We start from the raw sequence: 18,341 nt of genomic DNA, 5'->3' as shown, positions 1-18,341 counted from the left end.
GCACTCTTCTCCAGCGCCACATCTTGAATGAATTGATTTTCTTCCTATCTTCTTTCTTAACTGTCCAGCTCTCATATAATCTAATGGGGAATACAAAGACTTGGATAATTCCAACTTCTGTACTCAGTTGTATATCTTTACACTTTAGGATCTTTTCTAGTTCTTTCACAGCTGCCCTTCCCAGTCCTAGTCTTCTTCTCATTTCTTGACTGCAGTCTTCATTTGAACCCAAGGCAGGAGTGATGTAGTGGCATGAGTGTTGGTCTATGACTCTGGAGACCAGGGTTCAATTCCCAGCTCAGCCATGAAACCCACTGGGTGACCTTGGGCAAGTCACATGCCCTCAGTCTCTGGAGATGGCAATGGCAAACCCCCTCTGAACAAATCTTGCCAAGGAGCCCCCAAGATAGGCTTGCCTTAGGTTGGAAACAACTTGAAGGCACACAGCAACAACAAGCAAAGGGGACTCTTTAACTATTCTGATTTCATCATTGTCTAGGTTGTTTCTGTGCACTTTCTCCATGGCCATTATTTTTGTTTTCTTTATGTTCAGCAGAGAGACAAGGTGGCACAGTGGTTTGAGCGTCGGATTACAACTCTGGAGACCAGAACTGGATTCCCAGGGAAACCCAGTTATAATCCTTGGGCAGGTCACCCTCTCACGGTTTCAGAGGATGGCCAGGGCAACCCCCCTCTGAACAACAATGGCCAAGAAAACCCCATGAGAGGGTCGGCCATGACCCACCTTGAAACCTATTGTGGGAGAAAGGTGGGATATAAATCCTTGAGATACATAAATAAAATAAATGAAGCCCACTGGGTGATTTGGGGGAAGTCACACTCTTTCAGCCTCAGAGGATGGCCAGGGCAACCCACTCCCTTGAACAAATCTTGCCAGGACAGGATCAACATTCAAAATGATGTGAATAGACTAGAAAGCTGGGCCAAAGCTAACAAAATGAAATTCAACACAGAGAAATGTAAGGTACTGCACTTAGGGCAGAAAAATGAAATGCACAGATATAGGATGGGGGACACCTGGCTGAATGAAACTACATGTGAAAGGGATCTGGGAGTCCAAGTAGACCACAAGTTGAACATGAGTCAACAGTGCGATGTGGCAGCTAAAAAGGCCAATGCAATTTTAAGCTGCATCAATAAAAGTATAGTGTCTAGATCAAGAGAAGTAATAGTGCCACTGTATTCTGCTCTAGTCAGGCCTCACCTGGAATATTGTGTCCAGTTCTGGGCACCACAATTCAAAAAGGATGTTGAGAAACTGGAGCATGTCCAAAGGAGGGTGACTAAAATGGTGAAAGGTCTGGAAACCTTGCCCTATGAGGAACGACTCAGGGAGCTGGGAATGTTTAGCCTGGAGAAAAGAAGGTTAAGAGGTGATGTGATAGCCCTGTTTAAATATTTGAAAGGATGTCATACTGAGGAGGGAGCAAGCTTGTTTTCTGCTGCTCCAGAGACTGACCCAGAACAATGGATGCAAACTACAGGAAAAGCGATTCCACCTCAACATTAGGAGGAACTTCCTGACAGTGAGGGCTGTTCGACAGTGGAACACACTCCCTCAGAGTGTATTGGAGTCTCCTTCCTTGGAGGTCTTTAAGCAGAGGCTGGATGGCCATCTATTGGGGATGCTTTGATTGGATTTCCTGCATGGCAGGGGGTTGGACTGGATGGCCCTTGAGGTCTCTTCCAACTCTATGATTCTATGAGTCTATACTTGCCCACAGAGAATCATTGGAGAATACATGCCCATAAGGAATTATTGGGGCAGACTTGCCCATAGGGAATCATTGGGGCATACTTGCCCATAGGGAATCATTGGGGCAGACTTGCCCATAGGGAATCATTGGGGCAGACTTGCCCATAGAGAATCATTGGGGCATACTTGCCCATAGGGAATCATTGGGGCATACTTGCCCATAGGGAATCATTGGGGCATACTTGCCCATAGGGAATCATTGGGGCAGACTTGCCCATAGAGAATCATTGGGGCAGACTTGCCCATAGGGAATCATTGGGGCAGACTTGCCCATAGAGAATCATTGGGGCAGACTTGCCCATAGGGAATCATTGGGGCAGACTTGCCCAAAGAGAATCATTGGGAAACACTTGCCCATAGAGAATCATTGGGGCAGACTAGCTCATGGGGAATCATTGGGGCATCCTTGCCCATATATTTTTGCATCTTCCTCCCCAATGCTTCCCCGTGGGCCAGCCCCGTCCTTCCCTTCCTTCCTTCCTTCCTTCCTTCCAAGGGGGAGGGGAGGGGGAGAGGGGGCTCTGGAGCAGGAGGCGCCTGGGAAGGGGGGGGGGGACTGGGCTGGGCTCCTGACCTTTCCCTTTGGCTTCGCCTATAAAGGCGAGAGGCAGCAGCCCAGGAGCCAGGAGCCAAGGCAGCGGAGGAGGAGGATGGCGCGGGCGGAGGTCTTGCTGGGGCATCGGCAGCATCCTGGCTCGGGGCTGCTGGGGCTGCTGGGGCTGTGGGCTCTGCTGGCCCTGGCCCTGGCCCTGGGGGGCAGCGGCGCCGGGGCAGCCCCCTTGCAAGGCGGCGAGGGAGGGGCGCCCCCGATGGCCAAGATCTACCCCAGAGGCAGCCACTGGGCGGTGGGTAAGTAAGGCAGCAGGCAGCGGCAAGGAGGAGGCAAAGCTCGGGCTGCCACAAGCGAAGGTCTTGGCATTTCTAGCAGGGCTGGGGGCTTTTCTTTGGGCATGTCCTCCAGTTAATCTCAAACGTCCTCCATTCTGAGCAGGACTTAAGAAGCATAGATTGGCATTTTTAAGAGGGTTGGGGGCTTTTCTTTGAGTATGTCCTCCATTTTTCCTGAAAGTCCTCCATTTGGAGCAGGACTAAGTATGGACGTAGGAGGTTTGGGGTTTACTTTGGGCATGTCCTCCATTTTCTCAAACATCCTCCATTCGGAGCAGGACTAAGTATGGACTTAGGAGCAAAGGAGGAGACACAAGGCACCGCAAAGTGTAGGACATTCCCAGGAAAATGGAGGACACGACACACCCACCCACTCCACACTATAAAAGCTAGAAGCCCTCCTTCTTCTGGGCCATTGCTCCAAATGGAGGACTTTGGAGGGAATTCCTCCTGGAGAGGAAAAAAGGTTCAAATGGAGGACATGTCCTGGAAAAGGAGGACACCTGGCCAAAAAGGATAGGAGCTGGTCTCTGCCTTGAAGTGTTTTGTCACTTAGGGGTGTTATGATGGTTGTTTGTGTCCCAACATGTGGAAAGGACTCTAGGGGAAACCTCTCATATGGTTTTCTTGGCAAACTTAGTTCAGAAGGGGGTTTGCCATGGCCATCCTCTGAGGCTGAGAGAGTGTGACTCGCCCAAGGTCGCTCAGTGGGTTTCCATGGCTGAGGTGAGATTCGAACCCTGGTTTCCAGAGTCAGTCACTATCATGCTGGCTCTCATAGTAAAGAGGATAGAGGATGGAGGGGGGGGGGAATTGCCTTTCTTGGAGTAAAGTTCCCCAAATCTGTCAGCATGGATGCCTCGTCCAAAGGAAGCCGCGTGGTGCTAAAACTGAGGCGTATTTGGTTTTCTCAGGAGAAAGATGTCTCAGATGTTTCCTCACAACTTGGAAACCTTTCTCTCTCTCTCTCTTTCTGACTATCCTTCCCAGAATCCCCCAGTCCCAAAAACCCAACTTTTGCAAACTCTGAGTAGAATACAACAGGAAGAAAAAGGTCGTCCAAAAGGTGTATAACTCAAGTTTGGAGGAAAAGCCAAGAATATCTATCTATCTATCTATCTATCTATCTATCTGGTTTGGATGCTAGGAAGGCTCATAGGATGAGGGAGCAGATTTGTGGCCAAAGAAGTTTCCTCCAGTTTAGTTTGCCAAACTTTGAAAATAAAACCTGGCTTTCTGTAGGGTCAGCATTTGAATCCAAGGCTCAAATCACTTTCTGTACTGCCTGTCTGCCAGTTTCCTCCTTTTCCCCTCTTTCCTTCCACAACCCTTGCCCAAAGAAAAGCCCCCAACCCTCCTAGAAATGTCAGCCCATGCTTTTCAGTCCTGCACAGAATGGAGGACATTCCTCCTGGACAGAAGGTGGAAGAAAGGGAGGACACACCTGGCCACCCTGGCTGGACTCCAAAGGAGAAAGCTCTCCTTTGGGGCCGCAAGTTCGAATCTCCCTTCCATTGAACATCAATCCCAATTTGGGACTTTAATGTCCATCCTTTCCCCCATCCTTTGGCCATTTTTTAAAAAATCAAAGTACTTTGTATGGCCCTGTGTGTGTGTATGTGTGTGTGTTGTGTTATTTGCCACAAAGCTGGCTTCAACATAGGGTGACCCTGTGAAGGAGAGATTTCCATCAGCCCCAGCCATCCGTCTTGCTCAGGTTTTGCAAATTCAGTGATAAAATGAATCCACCAATTAAGAAAAGAGCCCTTTCTTTTCTAGAAACCACTTCACCCAATGTAGATTCAATGCCAGAAAGTTACTATATCTTGAGTCTCCTTTATCCGAAATGCTTGGGATGAGAAGGGCTTCAAATGTTGGATTTCTTTCATCAGATTTTGGAAAGTGAAGGATGACCAGCATCCATAGTTTTTTGTGGGTTTTTCAGGCTATGTGGCCATGTTCTAGAATAGTTTATTCCTGACGTTTCACCAGCATCTGTGACTGTCATCTTCAGAGAATGCATTCTCTGAAGATGCCAGTCACAGATGCTGGTGAAATGTCAGGAATAAGTTTTTCTAGAACATGGCCACATAGCCTGAAAAACCCACAAAAAAACCCCTATCGATTTGCAAATACAAAATCTTGGAGATGGCACCCTAGTCTAAACCCGAAATTCATGTTATGTTTCGTATACACCCTATACAAATAGCCCAAAGGCAATTTTTGTACAACATTTGCAGTAATTTTGTGCACAAAACACAATTTTGTAATATTGAACTTGCGGCGCCATGTCAATGTACAAAAAGTTTGGGATGTTGGAGCATTTTGGCTTTTTGGATAAGGGATGCTGAACCTGTACTGAATGATCGGCTGCAGTACAGAAGGAGAATAGGTCTGTCAATGGCTGTCCGCTGTGGACTTGCAAAAGATAAGTAAGCAAATAACTGTGTATGTGAGTATGTGCATGCATATATGTGTGTGATGTGTTGTTTGTCTTCTAATCATTTCCTACTTATGGTGAACCTAAGGCTACAGAGTTTTCTTGGCAAGTATCTTCAGAGGAAGTCTGCCATTGCCATCCTCTGAGGCTGAGAGACTGTGACTTGCCCAAGTGGGCTTTCATGGCCAAGCAGGGATTTGAACCTTGATCTCTAAAGTTATATAATCCAACACTCAAACCACTGCACTACACTGGCTTTCCTATGCATGTGTGTGTGTGTGTGTGTGTGAATTGCAGAGAGGAATGGTCCAGTTCACTGTCCAGTCAGTCAGTCATCTGTGTCCTCTTTAAGGGTATTTAATTCCCTTGTCTCTCCAATTTTTATTCTTTCTCCATCATCATTCTGTGGCAAATGAGCACCCTCAGGATTGTCCCCCGAAACTTATGGATGTCTCCCCTCTGTGCATGAACAGAAGCCACACTCAAAAGAACACATTTGCCATTCAGATCCAGGAAAACTGAGCCCACTGAAGCTCAGTGGCTGTCCACATTTTGGAACAACAACTTGGACTTTCTGGATCCAACCTAAGGTCTTTCTCATGTCAGTGATAGAACCTGGTACCATCTGTCTGCATGGCAGGTGTTTTAATGGTCAAGAAGATTCCCTCCCATTCTTGAAAGCTTTCACAGTGAATAATTTCATAGAATCATAGAGATGGAAGAGACCAGAAGGGCCATCCAGTCCAACCCCCTGCCATGCAGGAAATCTAAATCAAAGCATCCCTGACAGATGTTCATCCAGCCTCTGCTTAAAGACCTCTAAGAAAGGAAACTCCACTACACTCCGAGGGAGTTTGTTCCACTGTCAAACAGCCCTTACTGTCAGGAAGTTCTTCTTAATGTTGAGGTGAAATCTCTTTTCCTGGAGCTTGCATTCATTGCTCCGGGTCCTAGTCTCTAGAGCAGCAGAAAACAAGTTTGCTCCTTCCTCAATATGGCATCCCTTCAAATATTTAAAGAGGGCTATCATATCACTTCTTAACCTTCTTTTCTCCAAGCCTAACATCCCCAGTTCCCTAAGTCATTCCTCATAGGACATCGTTTCAAGACCCTTCACCATTTTTGTCGCCCTCCTTTGGACACACTCCAGTTTCTCAATGCCCTTTTTGAATTGTGGTGCCCAGAACTAGACACAGTACTCCAGGTGGGGCCTGACCAAAGCAGAATATGTTACTCCATCAAGCCATCTTTTATTTTCTCTGTAACTTGCACACACCTGTCCTATCTCTTTGTCTGCCTGCCTTGGGTCACATAGTACCATTGTCTTCAATGCAAGCCATGCTAGTCTTCCCTGAAATGCAAGCTGGAACAGTAGGCATGCATGAGCTGAGAAATCAAAATCTCTCTGCCCAGGTGGCCATCATTCAAGCAATCCAGAGTGCCCAGAGCTTGGAAAAGTTACCTCTCTTTTTTTTTTCTTTTTTTTTTTTTTGCACTACAATTCCCAGATCCCTCCCCAGCCAGCACCCAAGCCAGTCCCCTGGGATTCTGGGAACTGTACTTTGAAAAGTAACATGCTGTGTCATTGAAAAATCTCTTAAGTGCACTGTGGTGTCCAGAATGCAGAGAGATCTTGTAGCACCTTTGAGACTAACTGAAAGAAAGAAGTTGGCAGCATCAGCTTTCCTAGACACTGATTGATTGATTATAGACATTTCTGCAACAGTGGCGGTACTACCTGTGCTAAAAGTTCAGTGAGTTTTCCTTCTTCCAATGCAGCTTGGATAAATGGAAAGTACAAAACTGTCTGGTTCACATTTGTGAACTTGTCCATTTATAAACTTGCCCCGGTTGGCAGCAATTCTTTGAATATAATAGTACTTCAACGTCCCATTGGTCCACTGCTTCAATTTCAGGACTGGCTGGAGACAGATATTAGGTTACTGCAGAGAATGGTAAAGTGATAGATAGAAACATTGCTCAACATCCGTATCCACAGAGCTAAGTTAAACCTTAATCACCAGCTGCATGTAACTTGATTTAACTTAAGGAAGCCTCGTGTGAATGTGATTCTGAGTGGAGGTACTTATCCCAATCCATGTCTCCTTACTCAAAAACGAAGGCCCCCAAACTCCTTTTCTCCCCTGCCAAGATTCCAGATGTGTCTACTTTTTTCTGGTACTCCATCATGAGACAAAACATTTGGGTGTACGTTGGAGGACTAGGGAGGAAAACAGCCAGTGGAAAAAAGGGTTACATGAGACATTTCTTCTTTGATGCTTCATCACACAAAATCACTGCCCCCTGAAGCTTCTTTTGCTTTGTTTTTAAAATAATCAGAAAAACATGCATTGTGTTTGCTTTTTGTAGGGCTTCAGAAGTTGGAAAGTAAAATCTGATTGTTCAGGATTTGCAGTGGTATAAAATAAAGGAATGTGCACAACGGACAAGGATGCTGCTCTTATGGGCTAGCTCTATCATTAGGCAGAATGAGGCAGTCACTTCAGATGGTGAATGCTAGCAGGGCCACACAACCCATCTTGGAAACCCTTACACTGTCCTGCTGCTTCAGGTGTGATATAAGACACAATCCCATGGCCGATGTTGTTGCTGCTGGTTTATCAATTTAGATCTAGGTTTTTCTCAAATACTGGGATTTAAGATGACTTACAAAGCAGTAAAAGGAGTGTAGAGTAAAGACAAACCAAAAAAACCCCAGAAAAACATATCTAAGAGTTATTTAAAGTTATTTTAAAACAATGGAACAATCTATAGATTTAAAACCATTTGAAATTCATTAAAAGTTAGAATATGGCACAAAATATGGAACAAACTAACTAGGCACTTTTATTTTGGAGCCAGATGCAGAGTTGGTACAGTTTTACTAATTCCTACTACAACTTCATCCAAAATAGCTTCTGATTCCATGATTCCACAGCACTCCTTGTCAGATGATGGGGTGGTAGCTTTCGGCATTAATTTAAATAGCATTTCTGGTTCTTCTTGCAGGTCACTTCATGGGGAAAAAAAGTACAGGGGATTTTCCTTATATATACGAAGAACGGAATGAGTCCCCCTTCTCTTCACTGCCTGATAACATCAAGCAGCTGGGGGACTATTTGCAATGGGAGGAGACGCTCAAGCAGTTCCTCAGGCTCCTAGATGGGAATGAAAACCGAAGCACTCAGGTCCTCAGAGAAGAATTGCCGTTTTCTGCCAAGAGTGCTTGGGAGGCAGAAGACAACAGCAGTCTCAAAGATGTAAGTGCAGACTTTGCAATAACCTTTGATATTCTGTCATTGATGATTATGAATGCACAAAGCTTCCAGGTGGTGCAGTTCAGTTCAGCTCAATTTATTTGTTGGGAACACAATTTATTTGATGCAAAGCATGGCTCAACAGAGCTGAAAATATAACTAAGAAATTCAACCAGCGAGAAACTGAAAGCCTTATAGCATGAGAAAAGAAGTTCAAAATGGAACAGGAATGTAGCAACTTTCTCTGTGCCTTTTTGCATGACATCGTATCACTTCCATTCTCCTTCCTGAGGAAGATGGTCATAAAAACATGCCTTTTGTCAAGTGGATTTTTCCAGCACCACAAAAGGCATGCTTTTATGACTGGCTTGGAAAGAGTGTGGAAGTGATACGATATCATGCGGAGAGGCTCAGAGAAAGCCGTTAATCTCCCAATCTGTTTTGGATTTCTTTTCTTGTGCAATAAGGCTCTGAATCACTTATTTTTAAGTATCATACAAATCTGTTCCAACCTGCAGTTTATGAATACAATATACTTTATTTATTTACTTATTTCTAATATGTTTATAGGGCTTTCAGTGTTTAGAGTCTTTAACATGCGGTAACTTCTTATTTCTGCAACAGTCCTTATGGGTAGGTCAGCATTATCAATAGCGCAGATTCGGGGACCAAGGTTTGGGTGGGGTTTGAAAAGCCAAGGACTGAGTCCACAGCAGAGATGAGATTCAAAAAGATATCTTTGGAATAAAAAGATACACAGTTATAGCAGTTTGACATTACTAATTTTCATGGCTCCATGCTGTGGTTCTGGAATTTGCAGTTTGATGAGGTCCTTAGGATTTTCTTCTACATAGTTCTGAAGTGGATGTTTATCACACCATCTCAGGAAGTAAGCCACCTTGAACATAAGCTGCCTTCGTTGTTTTGGAGAAGTGGGATAAAAATAAAATTTTATTTATGATTATATTATTAAACTGCATTGGAGATAAACAGCTGTCCCAAGAGGCAAACACCTTCTGTTTATGTTTGCTTAATCTTCTGCAAAGTAAGCCTGATTTACACCTTTTGTGCAGGGCCAGTGGCAGCCAGTGATGCCAATGTCTGTAAGGTGGTGAATCTGCTCTGGGTTTTAGTCCAAAATGTAAAAAAGGAATCGAAGATACCAGTCCCTTTTTTCAAATTAGGTTCAGCACCTTGGATAGATCCTGTAAAATTCAGAGTATTCCCAAGAGCAGATTCTTCATCATACTGGGATTGGAACTACAAACTGCCACTGTTTAGAGCTTCACGAAATAAGGAAGAGTTACCAGGAATGCTCTGGCCATGTTTTAACATCACAACCATCCATCTTTTCTACCACCTATTGAATTTTAAGGGAAAGGACTTTCTGCTATCTAAGGTTTTTGAAACCCTATTTCCAAAATAGACATAGTGAAATGGTCTCCTTTATATAAAATAGCAAAACCAAGGTTTACTTTTTGGAATTTATATATTTTCCAAATATTTTCAAGGCCTGGATGGTTGAATCCGTGGATATCAAATTCATGGATATGGAGAGCTAATTGTACCTTAATATATGGATTTAAGCAGAGGGGCACAATTTGCTGCTTTGCCTGAGAGAGCAAAATATCTCAGGCCATGCTTATAATACACACATAAAGTGGCAACTGGTAGCTTTCATGTCAGTGGGGCAGTTGAATCCACTCCAAGTTTTGTTCTGAACTCTAAAGGAGCTGCCTAACATATTTTGGGAATAGGGTTCATCATCACCCTGGACAGCTCTGGACTAAACCCCAGAGGAGATCCACCACCCCACTGACAAGGAAGCCAGCAACCACCACTGTATACATGTCAAAAGACACCAGGTGGCTTTTTACAAGATTGTTTTCCAACTATTTTCCTTCCTTTCTCTCTCTCTTCATCAGATGATGGATTATCTGCTGCAAGTGCTGGATAGAAAAGAAACCACTCCTAGTTGAAGCAGCTGTCATCCCGAACTGAAGGCATAGAATAATATCCTCAAGAGACTATGTTTTCATGAGCATTTTGTTGTATATGATAACCAATGAAATGCCTTTTGTGTTAAACAAGATTTTCTTTCCGTGTAAAATAACCTGTTCCCTTGTATTTCTAACAATGATGACTTACACTCTCTGGCGGCTTTTCCTCTTGCAAGCAGCATTTTCTTCATTTGAACTGCTTTGTTGTACATAATTGTTGATGAAGGGTCTTCCAATTCTCTGACGGTACTTTGCTGTTTCTCTCTCCCTCCAGTCTCACTTCACCTTTTATGTTACACAATCAATCAAGATTCACAATAAATAACTATCTCTCTCTCTAAGACACTGTGAGTGCTTTTACTGACCCAAAGGTGGCATATCTCAGGTGCTGTGTCTATTTTGGAAATAGGGTTTCAAAAACCTTAGATAGCAGAAAGTCCTTTCCCTTAAAATTCAGATTAAAACCTAGAGCGTACCCACCACACTCTGGTCATGCAAGCAACTATCCTTCCTTGATCAGATAATAAGAACAAAAGTCATACATCACAGATATCATTAGAAAAGCAAAACTATGTAATATCCCCTTGACCCAATCCACCAAACCTATCTTAGCAGCTGCATCGAGTGACGGTGGTCTGTTCTGCTGACTATTGGGATGCAGTAGGATGATGTTTCCAGACCCCTTTTGTCAGCAGTCTCTGGTGCAACACTCAGATGCAGGACTCCTGTTGCACCAGAGATTGCTGGTGGGAAGGGTCTGGATATACTATCCTGCTGTGCCCCAACTGCCAAGAGAACAGACCTCAGTTACTTGGTGCAGCTTGCTGTCTGTTAAGGTAGGTTTTATAGCGTAATAGTGAATACTGAGCAGTTATGAATGTGTAAGCCTAGCTTATGTGTGTTGTTTGCCCTCAAGTCATTTAAAACTTATGGCAACCCTAAGGTGAACCTATCACGGGGTTTTCTTGGCATGTTTCTTCAGAAGAGGTTTGCCGTTGCCTCCCTCTGAGTATGCGGGAGTTTGACCAGCCCAAGGTTACCCAGTGGGCTTTCATGGCCAAGCGGGAATTCGAACCCTACTCTCCAGAGTCACTAGACTACTCTGGCTCATAAGCCTAGCTTACAGATTTATGATTGCTCAACAGGATGCCAGCCAAGAAAAATAATGGAAAATATGCATTAGTACATGGCTGCTTCTTTGAAATCCATTGTAGAGACACCCTTGGATTTTGTAGATCAAGGCTAGACAATGGGCAGCTGTCCAGATGTTGAACTGAGGCTCCCATCAGCCCTGTTGCAGTTCAACATCTGGAGAGACTTTCCCCACTCCTGGTAGAGATGTGCCTCTTTACATATCTCTTTTACAAACTTTCAAAGGAAACTAGCTCAACAATTGGGAAAAGAAGAAGAGGAATGCTGAACTAAAGATGAGCCATTCCTTATGTTTTTTTTAAAAAAAGCAAGCTCAGGTGGTTTCTTCTGATGGCCAAAAATGGTTGCCCTGAAACACAGGAAGATATCAACATGTAGAAAGGAGTCTTGAGGTTTGCAAAAGTACAAATATATATATATATATATATATATATATATATATATATATATATAAAATCACTTATGTGGGCAAACACCTCCACCACCAAGGACAGCCAACTACACATTGATCATGTTAAGTAGCCACAAAATAGTGGGTGTCTACTGAGAGGGAAGGATATAAAATGGGTGGAGTATCTTGGGGAAGCGTGATTGATTGGGACAGGAACATTCCTGATGGAAGGTAAAGATCCACTGAAACATTGTCTAATAGCTGTCATTACAACCTAAAAATAGTAGCAAAGGGCTGGCATACTGAATGACTAATGGGTTTAAGTATACCTAAATACCCTAGACACCAGACCAGTCTGGTCTTGGAAGCTAAGCAGGATCAGCCCTGGTTAGTATTGGATGGCAGGCTATATTTCAGAGGAAGGAACTAGGAAAATTACCTCTGAGTATTCCTTGCCTAAAGAAATGGAATTTATTGGGTCACCATAAGTCAACTGGTGGCTTGAAGACACACACACACACACACACACACAACTGGAGGCTGAATTTTCTTCATCAATTCATAATTGGATCCCAATATATTGTCCATGGGGAGAATCTAAGCCTATTATTATTATTATTATTATTATTATTATTATTATTATTATTATTGCGCTGTAGATTTGCACAGCGCTGTACATACAAACAATAAATAGATAAGAGTAAACCTGCCTATGGTGTACAATCTAGGAAATAATAGGCTAATACATATAAAATACATAGCAATACAGGAAAGGATTCAATAAAACAGGCAACATTTAGATGTTTGTAAAGGGTGTTTGATATATTTCTTTAAAGGAAGACTCACAGCTGCCTGTTTACAGCTAACTGAGTGGCCTCAACTGTTTAGAGTAGATCAATTGAAATCAATGGGATCTAGTCATGATTAATCTAAAATTTAATGATTTCAACTGGCCTCTTCAAGGTAGGATGACTATGTAGAACCATCCTAGTGAGACAGGATGATGAAGTAATCTTATAGGGAGAAATCTTGCTTTAGAGTAGCCCTGGGACCCCATGATCCACCTTAGGCTTTCTTTGGTGACCTCAACCCCTTCCAACTTCCCGAATTACCCTTTTTTTGAAATAAAACATAGGGAACAGTAAAATGTCTCTCCTGGAACCACAATTCACCTTTTCAATAAGTTGCAGGCCCAGTTACATATTTTAACATTAAAAAAAAAATCAAAATCAGAAGTGCATATCCGGCCAGCTCTTGACAGCTAAGAAGTTGTTTTTTTCTGGTATTTTGGTAGTGTGACCCCTTCAATGCAGAAGCAGAAATTTCTCCCCTGAATCTGTTGAAGTTGCCTCCTCTTGTTGTCTTGGGGCTATAATAAAGTTATCCCAATTATGTCTCACAATTGGATATTTCCAAACCTTAGGGCTACTTTTAGAAAGGGTTCAAAGAACTGAGTCTGGATTGCATCGCTTTTGCACTTCTGTTGAAGCTGGGAGAGAATCTCATAGAATCACAGAGTTGGAAGAGATCCCAAGGGCCATCCAGTCCAACCCCCTGAGATGCAGGAATGCATAATCAAAACACCCTTGATAGATGGCCATCCAACCTCTAAAAATCCTCCAAGGGAGACAGTGCCAGATTCAGAGGCAGCATATTCCATTGCTGAACAGTTCTTATCATCAGGAAGTTATTCCCAGTGTTTTGCTGAAATCGCTTTTCTCTTTGAAAGTAAAAATACTCAAGGACCTGGATGAGGTGTTTCAGGCTCTGTGGGTTGTTCGGGGCCAGATACTCAGTAGTCAAAAACATGTCTAGAAAAAGCAAGCCTAGTCCAACCCAAGATGTCAAGGTGTTCTGCACCACAGGAGAGGTAATTGTCCAAGTCAGTTCAGCCCTGGATTGCCAGCTCAGGAACTTCCCAGGCCTGAGAATTTGGGGCCAAAACCTGAGAAATTTCTAGTGATGCAACAGGGAGTAAGCCCACGTGATGTCATTATACACTGAGCATAAAGCACAGATGCTTTTTGCTAACAATGGTGCCTTCAACGCATGCCTCAGGCCAAGAGAGGAAATTGTACTGTTGTTTCAGCCATTTAGAGAAGGGTGAAGAAGATGGAAATAAATAGGAAAGCCACAAAGCAGCAATCATATAGTTCTATATCCAGAGATTCCTGAGACAGCTAATCCTAGGGTGGCTCAGTACTTTCCTGACTCTTGCTGAGTCTTGAATAACAAAATGAAATTCAACACAGAGAAATGTAAGGTACTGCACTTAGGGCGGAAAAATGAAACGCATAGATATAGGATGGGTGACACCTGGCTGAATGAAACTACATGTGAAAGGGATCTGGGAGTCCAAGTAGACCACAAGTTGAACATGAGTCAACAGTGCGATGCGGCAGCTAACAAGGCCAATGCGATTTTAGGCTGCATCAATAGAAGTATAGTGTCTAGATCAAGGGAATTAATAGTGCCACTATATTCTGCTCTGGTCAGGCCCCACCTGGAATATCGTGTCCAGTTCTGGACACCACAATTTAAAAAGGATGTGGAGAAACATTGGAGTGTGTCCAAAGGAGGGTGACCAAAATGGTGAAGGGTCTGGAATCCATGTCCTATGAGGAACGACTTAGGGAGCTGGGGATGTTTAGCTTGGAGAAGAGAAGGTTAAGAGGTGATATGATAGCCCTGTTTAAATACTTGAAGGGATGTCATATTTAGGAGGGAGGAAGCTTGTTTTCTGCTGCTCCAGAGAACAGGACCCGGAACAATGGATGCAAGCTCCAGGAAAAGAGATTCCATCTCAACATTAGGAGGAACTTCCTGACAGTAAGGGCTGTTCGACAGTGGAACAAACTCCCTTGGAGTGTAGTAGAGTCTCCTTCCTTAGAGGTCTTCAAACAGAGGCTGTATGGCCATCTGTCGGGGATGCTTTGATTTGGATTTCCTGCATGGCAGGAGGTTGGACTGGATGGCCCTTGTGGTCTCTTCCAATGCTATGATTCTATGATTGATGCTCACTGCAATGCTCCCCTCTTTAAGAGGTGAGGAAGAAACCAGGCTGACTTTCTGGAGAGCCAACCGCAATTGCTCCAAACCCTCTTGCAGCATTGGAGGCCAGCAATTCTCTTTCCATCTGTCTGCTTGCCTGCCTGCCTGTCATCTATCAATTCACTGGTTTCACAAACATTATTTTCAAGGCATTCCTTTTACTTGGTGAGACTTCCACTTCAAAATGATAACCAAGGAAGATATGTCAGGCCATGAGATCTAGAAATTTTATAATGCTCCCAGAGTACTTGCTTTCAAGAACACCCCTCCTGCTCAAACAATGTATGAAGAAACAGGTGAAACAGGAAATACAGTCAGTCCTCTCTTTTTGTGGGGGATCTGTTCCGGACCCACCCCCACCCCCACCCCCTGCGAAAATGGAGACTTGCCGATATTCAAGCCCCACAGGCTTGAATGGCAGAGTGTGCCCCATTATGTCCCCCTCCATTTGCTACTCAGGCGCAAATTGAGAGATAACTGTAATTTTCTCCTTCCTCCACTGCTACTGACTTTTCTCCCCTTGCCTTGCAACTATTTTCTTTTTGTCATTGCAAACCTAAGTTCACAGCTAAACTCTCATGTACTGCTATGAAATGAAGTTGTGCACCACAAAACTACTTGCAGTTACTGTAGCTGCATTGACTCTTCACCTGAGATGACATTTTTGTGAGTTACTGACAAACTTTGTCTTCAGATAGGCCACCAAATAAAACCACCTTTGGCTTGGTGAATATCTTCTCCATTTGGAACAATTATTTCATGCAAAAAAGTGGGTGCTTCTTAACACCTCCATCCTAGAGCCTGGAATTGTTAGCTGGAATTCAGGATGCATAGTGCTCAGGTTACACATTTGTGACTGGTTTGTATTCACAACCCCTTGTATTTAATAGAATACACATTGTTGTTGTTGTTGTTGTTGTTGTTGTTGTTGTGTGCCTTTAAATTGTTTCTGACTTATGACAACCCTAAGCTGAACCTATCACAGGGTTTTCTGAGGCTGAGATTGTGTGACTCACCCAAGATCACCCAGTGGATTTCTGTGGCTTGTCTGAGTCCATCCTTCTGGCATGTGGTCTTCCCCTCTTTCTGCTCCCCCTGCCTTACCAAGCATTATTGTTTTTCTAATGATTCATGCCTTCCCATGATGTGGTCAAAGTACGATAGCCTCAGTTTCGTCATCTTGGCTTCCAGGGAGAATTCAGGTTCGATCTGTTCAAGAACCCATTTGTTTGTCTTTTTGGATGTCCACGCTATCCTCAGCACTATTCTCCAGCACCATATTTCAAATGAGTTGATTTTCTTCCTATCTGCCTTCTTCACTGCCCAGTTCTCACATGGATGCGTGTTGATGGGAAATACAACGGCTTGGATGATTCTGACTTTACTGCTCAGCTGGATATCTTTGTACTTTAGGATCTTATCCTGGTCTTTCTTAGCTACCCCTCTCATTCAGTTTGTTTCTCTTTTTTAATGCTTCGAGGGGGACACACTTCCAACAAGGAGATTGTAACTTTAGTATTCAGCAGGGATATTTCTTCTTAAGCCATATCATAGGTTGCCCCTCCTTTCAATACCAAAATTTGACAGGAGCTGCAAGTGATTTTGGAAAGGGCTAATGTAGAAAAGGATTTTTGTTGTTGTTATCTCCTTCCCTGTTTGCCAAGTTTTCTTGGAAAACCATCCTTCCATTCTTTCTGATCAAGTTCTGTTCCATCCCACCAGATGGCGCTCTTGCCCTGTCCATGCTTGTTGGAACATACCTTTCTGAAAGATTTTTGTGCACATTCCAATGGAAAAGCTACATTTTCAACGTGGCATAATATCAACTGCAGCAGTAAAATAATAGGATAATACTAGTAATTGTATTAACAAATCAGTCCAAAGGCAGTGATACTACACACAGCTTCAATTTATTTATTGAATTCAATGAGCATGAGAAAGGAAAATCTCTAGCCCTTATCCAACATTGGCTGAAAATAATCATGATGTTCAGCAACTGTTTAATAAAATGTTCCAGGATTTTTCCTGAAGGCTTTCCTGAGGATTTTTTCCTGAGGGGTTCAAGGTTTTTTTCCCTAGGAGGGAGATAATCTGGAACTCTTTTGCTGTAGCACAGAATATCTATAAATGTATTAATTTAGATGAGGATGCTCTAGTTGGAGAGCCTGCATTGAGTGGCCCTTTCCATCTCTATGATTTTATGTGCATCCCATCCTTCCTACCCATATTTCAGGGTTTAATTCCAGATCACCATTCATCATCACTTTCCTGCTGGGATCTATTGTCCAAAACAGTTGCATCCCTGTATTAGTAGGGCCAGTCCTGCTTCCACTGAAATGTGTCTTTAACTTGCTTGTTTTCATGGCATTAAAACACAAACTGTACATGGCAGAGATGAAATACGTGTTTAAATTTCAGCACAATGAATTGCAACATGCTCTGACCTCGATACATTTGGAGAGAGTAAGTTTTGAAAGCACCTTTCTTAAACAGACGGTGTCTTGATGACCTTGGTAGTAGAGCTTAGACTAATACCTTAAAGCTACTTTCCTCCTCCGAGTCTTTACTCTTACTTATGGTTCTTAACAGTTCATCATCTTTGTCTTGTATGTGTGCTGCGGATGTTATTTTTCTTACACAGGAAAGCAGGCACACTTCATTTCTGGAACATATCTTTCTGTCAGTGATGTAAATCCTTGATTTTTAATGAGTATCCAAAGTTAAGCTGGAGTATCTGATCAAAAGTATGTGCATTTCCTCTGTTACCTCATTTCAGTGTTGTTCTCTTGAGTTGGCTTGATAGGGAAGTGAATTCATGGGAAGTTCACATAGATACATTGCTAATGGCCAATGCGGATTTGATTGATATTCCAAATGTTGTATCATGAACAGGAATCTCACTTTGGTATAACATTGTCCACCCCAGGTTTTTTTGTTCTGTGCCTTCAAGTCATTCCCAACTTATAGAAACCCTAAGGCAAACCTATCACAGGGTTTTCTTGGCAAGATTTGTTCAGAGGAGTTTGCCATTGCCTTCCTCTGAGGCTGAGAGAGTGTGACTTACCCACGGTCACCCAGTGGGTTTCCAGGGCAGAGTGTGGATTCAAACCCAGGTCTCCAGAGTCATAGCCCAATGTTCAAACCACTACATCACACTTAAAATAGGGGTTTAGAAACCTGTGGCTTGGCTCTCCAGAAGTTGGACTCTAGCTCTCATCATCCTTGACTGTTGGCCAGCCTGGCTGGGTCCAGTGGGAGCTGGAGAACAGCAACATCTCAGGAGGTAGAGTGGCCAGTTATTCATTGCTCAGAACTGGTTTGTATAATGCTTAGTATATTCAAATTCACATGTTACAGAAAAGAAAACACATTCATTGGAAATTGT

At 43.2% G+C, this 18,341-nt stretch overlaps 1 protein-coding gene across 1 annotated transcript; it reads left to right on the top strand.

Moving 5' to 3' along the window:
* The first annotated feature begins 2,416 nt into the window (after positions 1–2,416).
* Positions 2,417–10,690, top strand: GRP (gastrin releasing peptide). The gene is made up of 3 exons (XM_089513400.1): positions 2,417–2,626; positions 8,115–8,365; positions 10,288–10,690. Exons 1-3 carry the CDS (start codon positions 2,428–2,430, stop codon positions 10,339–10,341), a joined length of 504 nt encoding a protein of 167 aa, XP_089369526.1. The 5' UTR covers positions 2,417–2,427; the 3' UTR covers positions 10,342–10,690.
* The last annotated feature ends 7,651 nt before the right edge of the window (positions 10,691–18,341 follow it).

Source organism: Sceloporus occidentalis, unplaced genomic scaffold (genome assembly GCF_023333645.1).
Source record: "Sceloporus occidentalis isolate IW3139 unplaced genomic scaffold, rSceOcc1.0.p SCAF_1, whole genome shotgun sequence".
In the NCBI taxonomy this organism is placed as follows: Eukaryota; Metazoa; Chordata; class Lepidosauria; order Squamata; family Phrynosomatidae; genus Sceloporus; species Sceloporus occidentalis.
Note: the sequence above shows the minus strand (reverse complement) of the source record. Positions and strands in the feature narration are given on the sequence as shown.

What these genes read in the sequence shown, in the direction of transcription:
- GRP (XM_089513400.1), top strand. Translation starts at nt 2,428, where the DNA reads ATGGCGCGGGCGGAGGTCTTGCTGGGGCATCGGCAGCATCCTGGCTCG. An exon ending in AGGCAGCCACTGGGCGGTGG is followed by an intron (nt 2,627 to 8,114) that starts GTAAGTAAGGCA and finishes TTCTTCTTGCAG; the next exon opens with GTCACTTCATGGGGAAAAAA. An exon ending in ACAACAGCAGTCTCAAAGAT is followed by an intron (nt 8,366 to 10,287) that starts GTAAGTGCAGAC and finishes TCTCTTCATCAG; the next exon opens with ATGATGGATTATCTGCTGCA.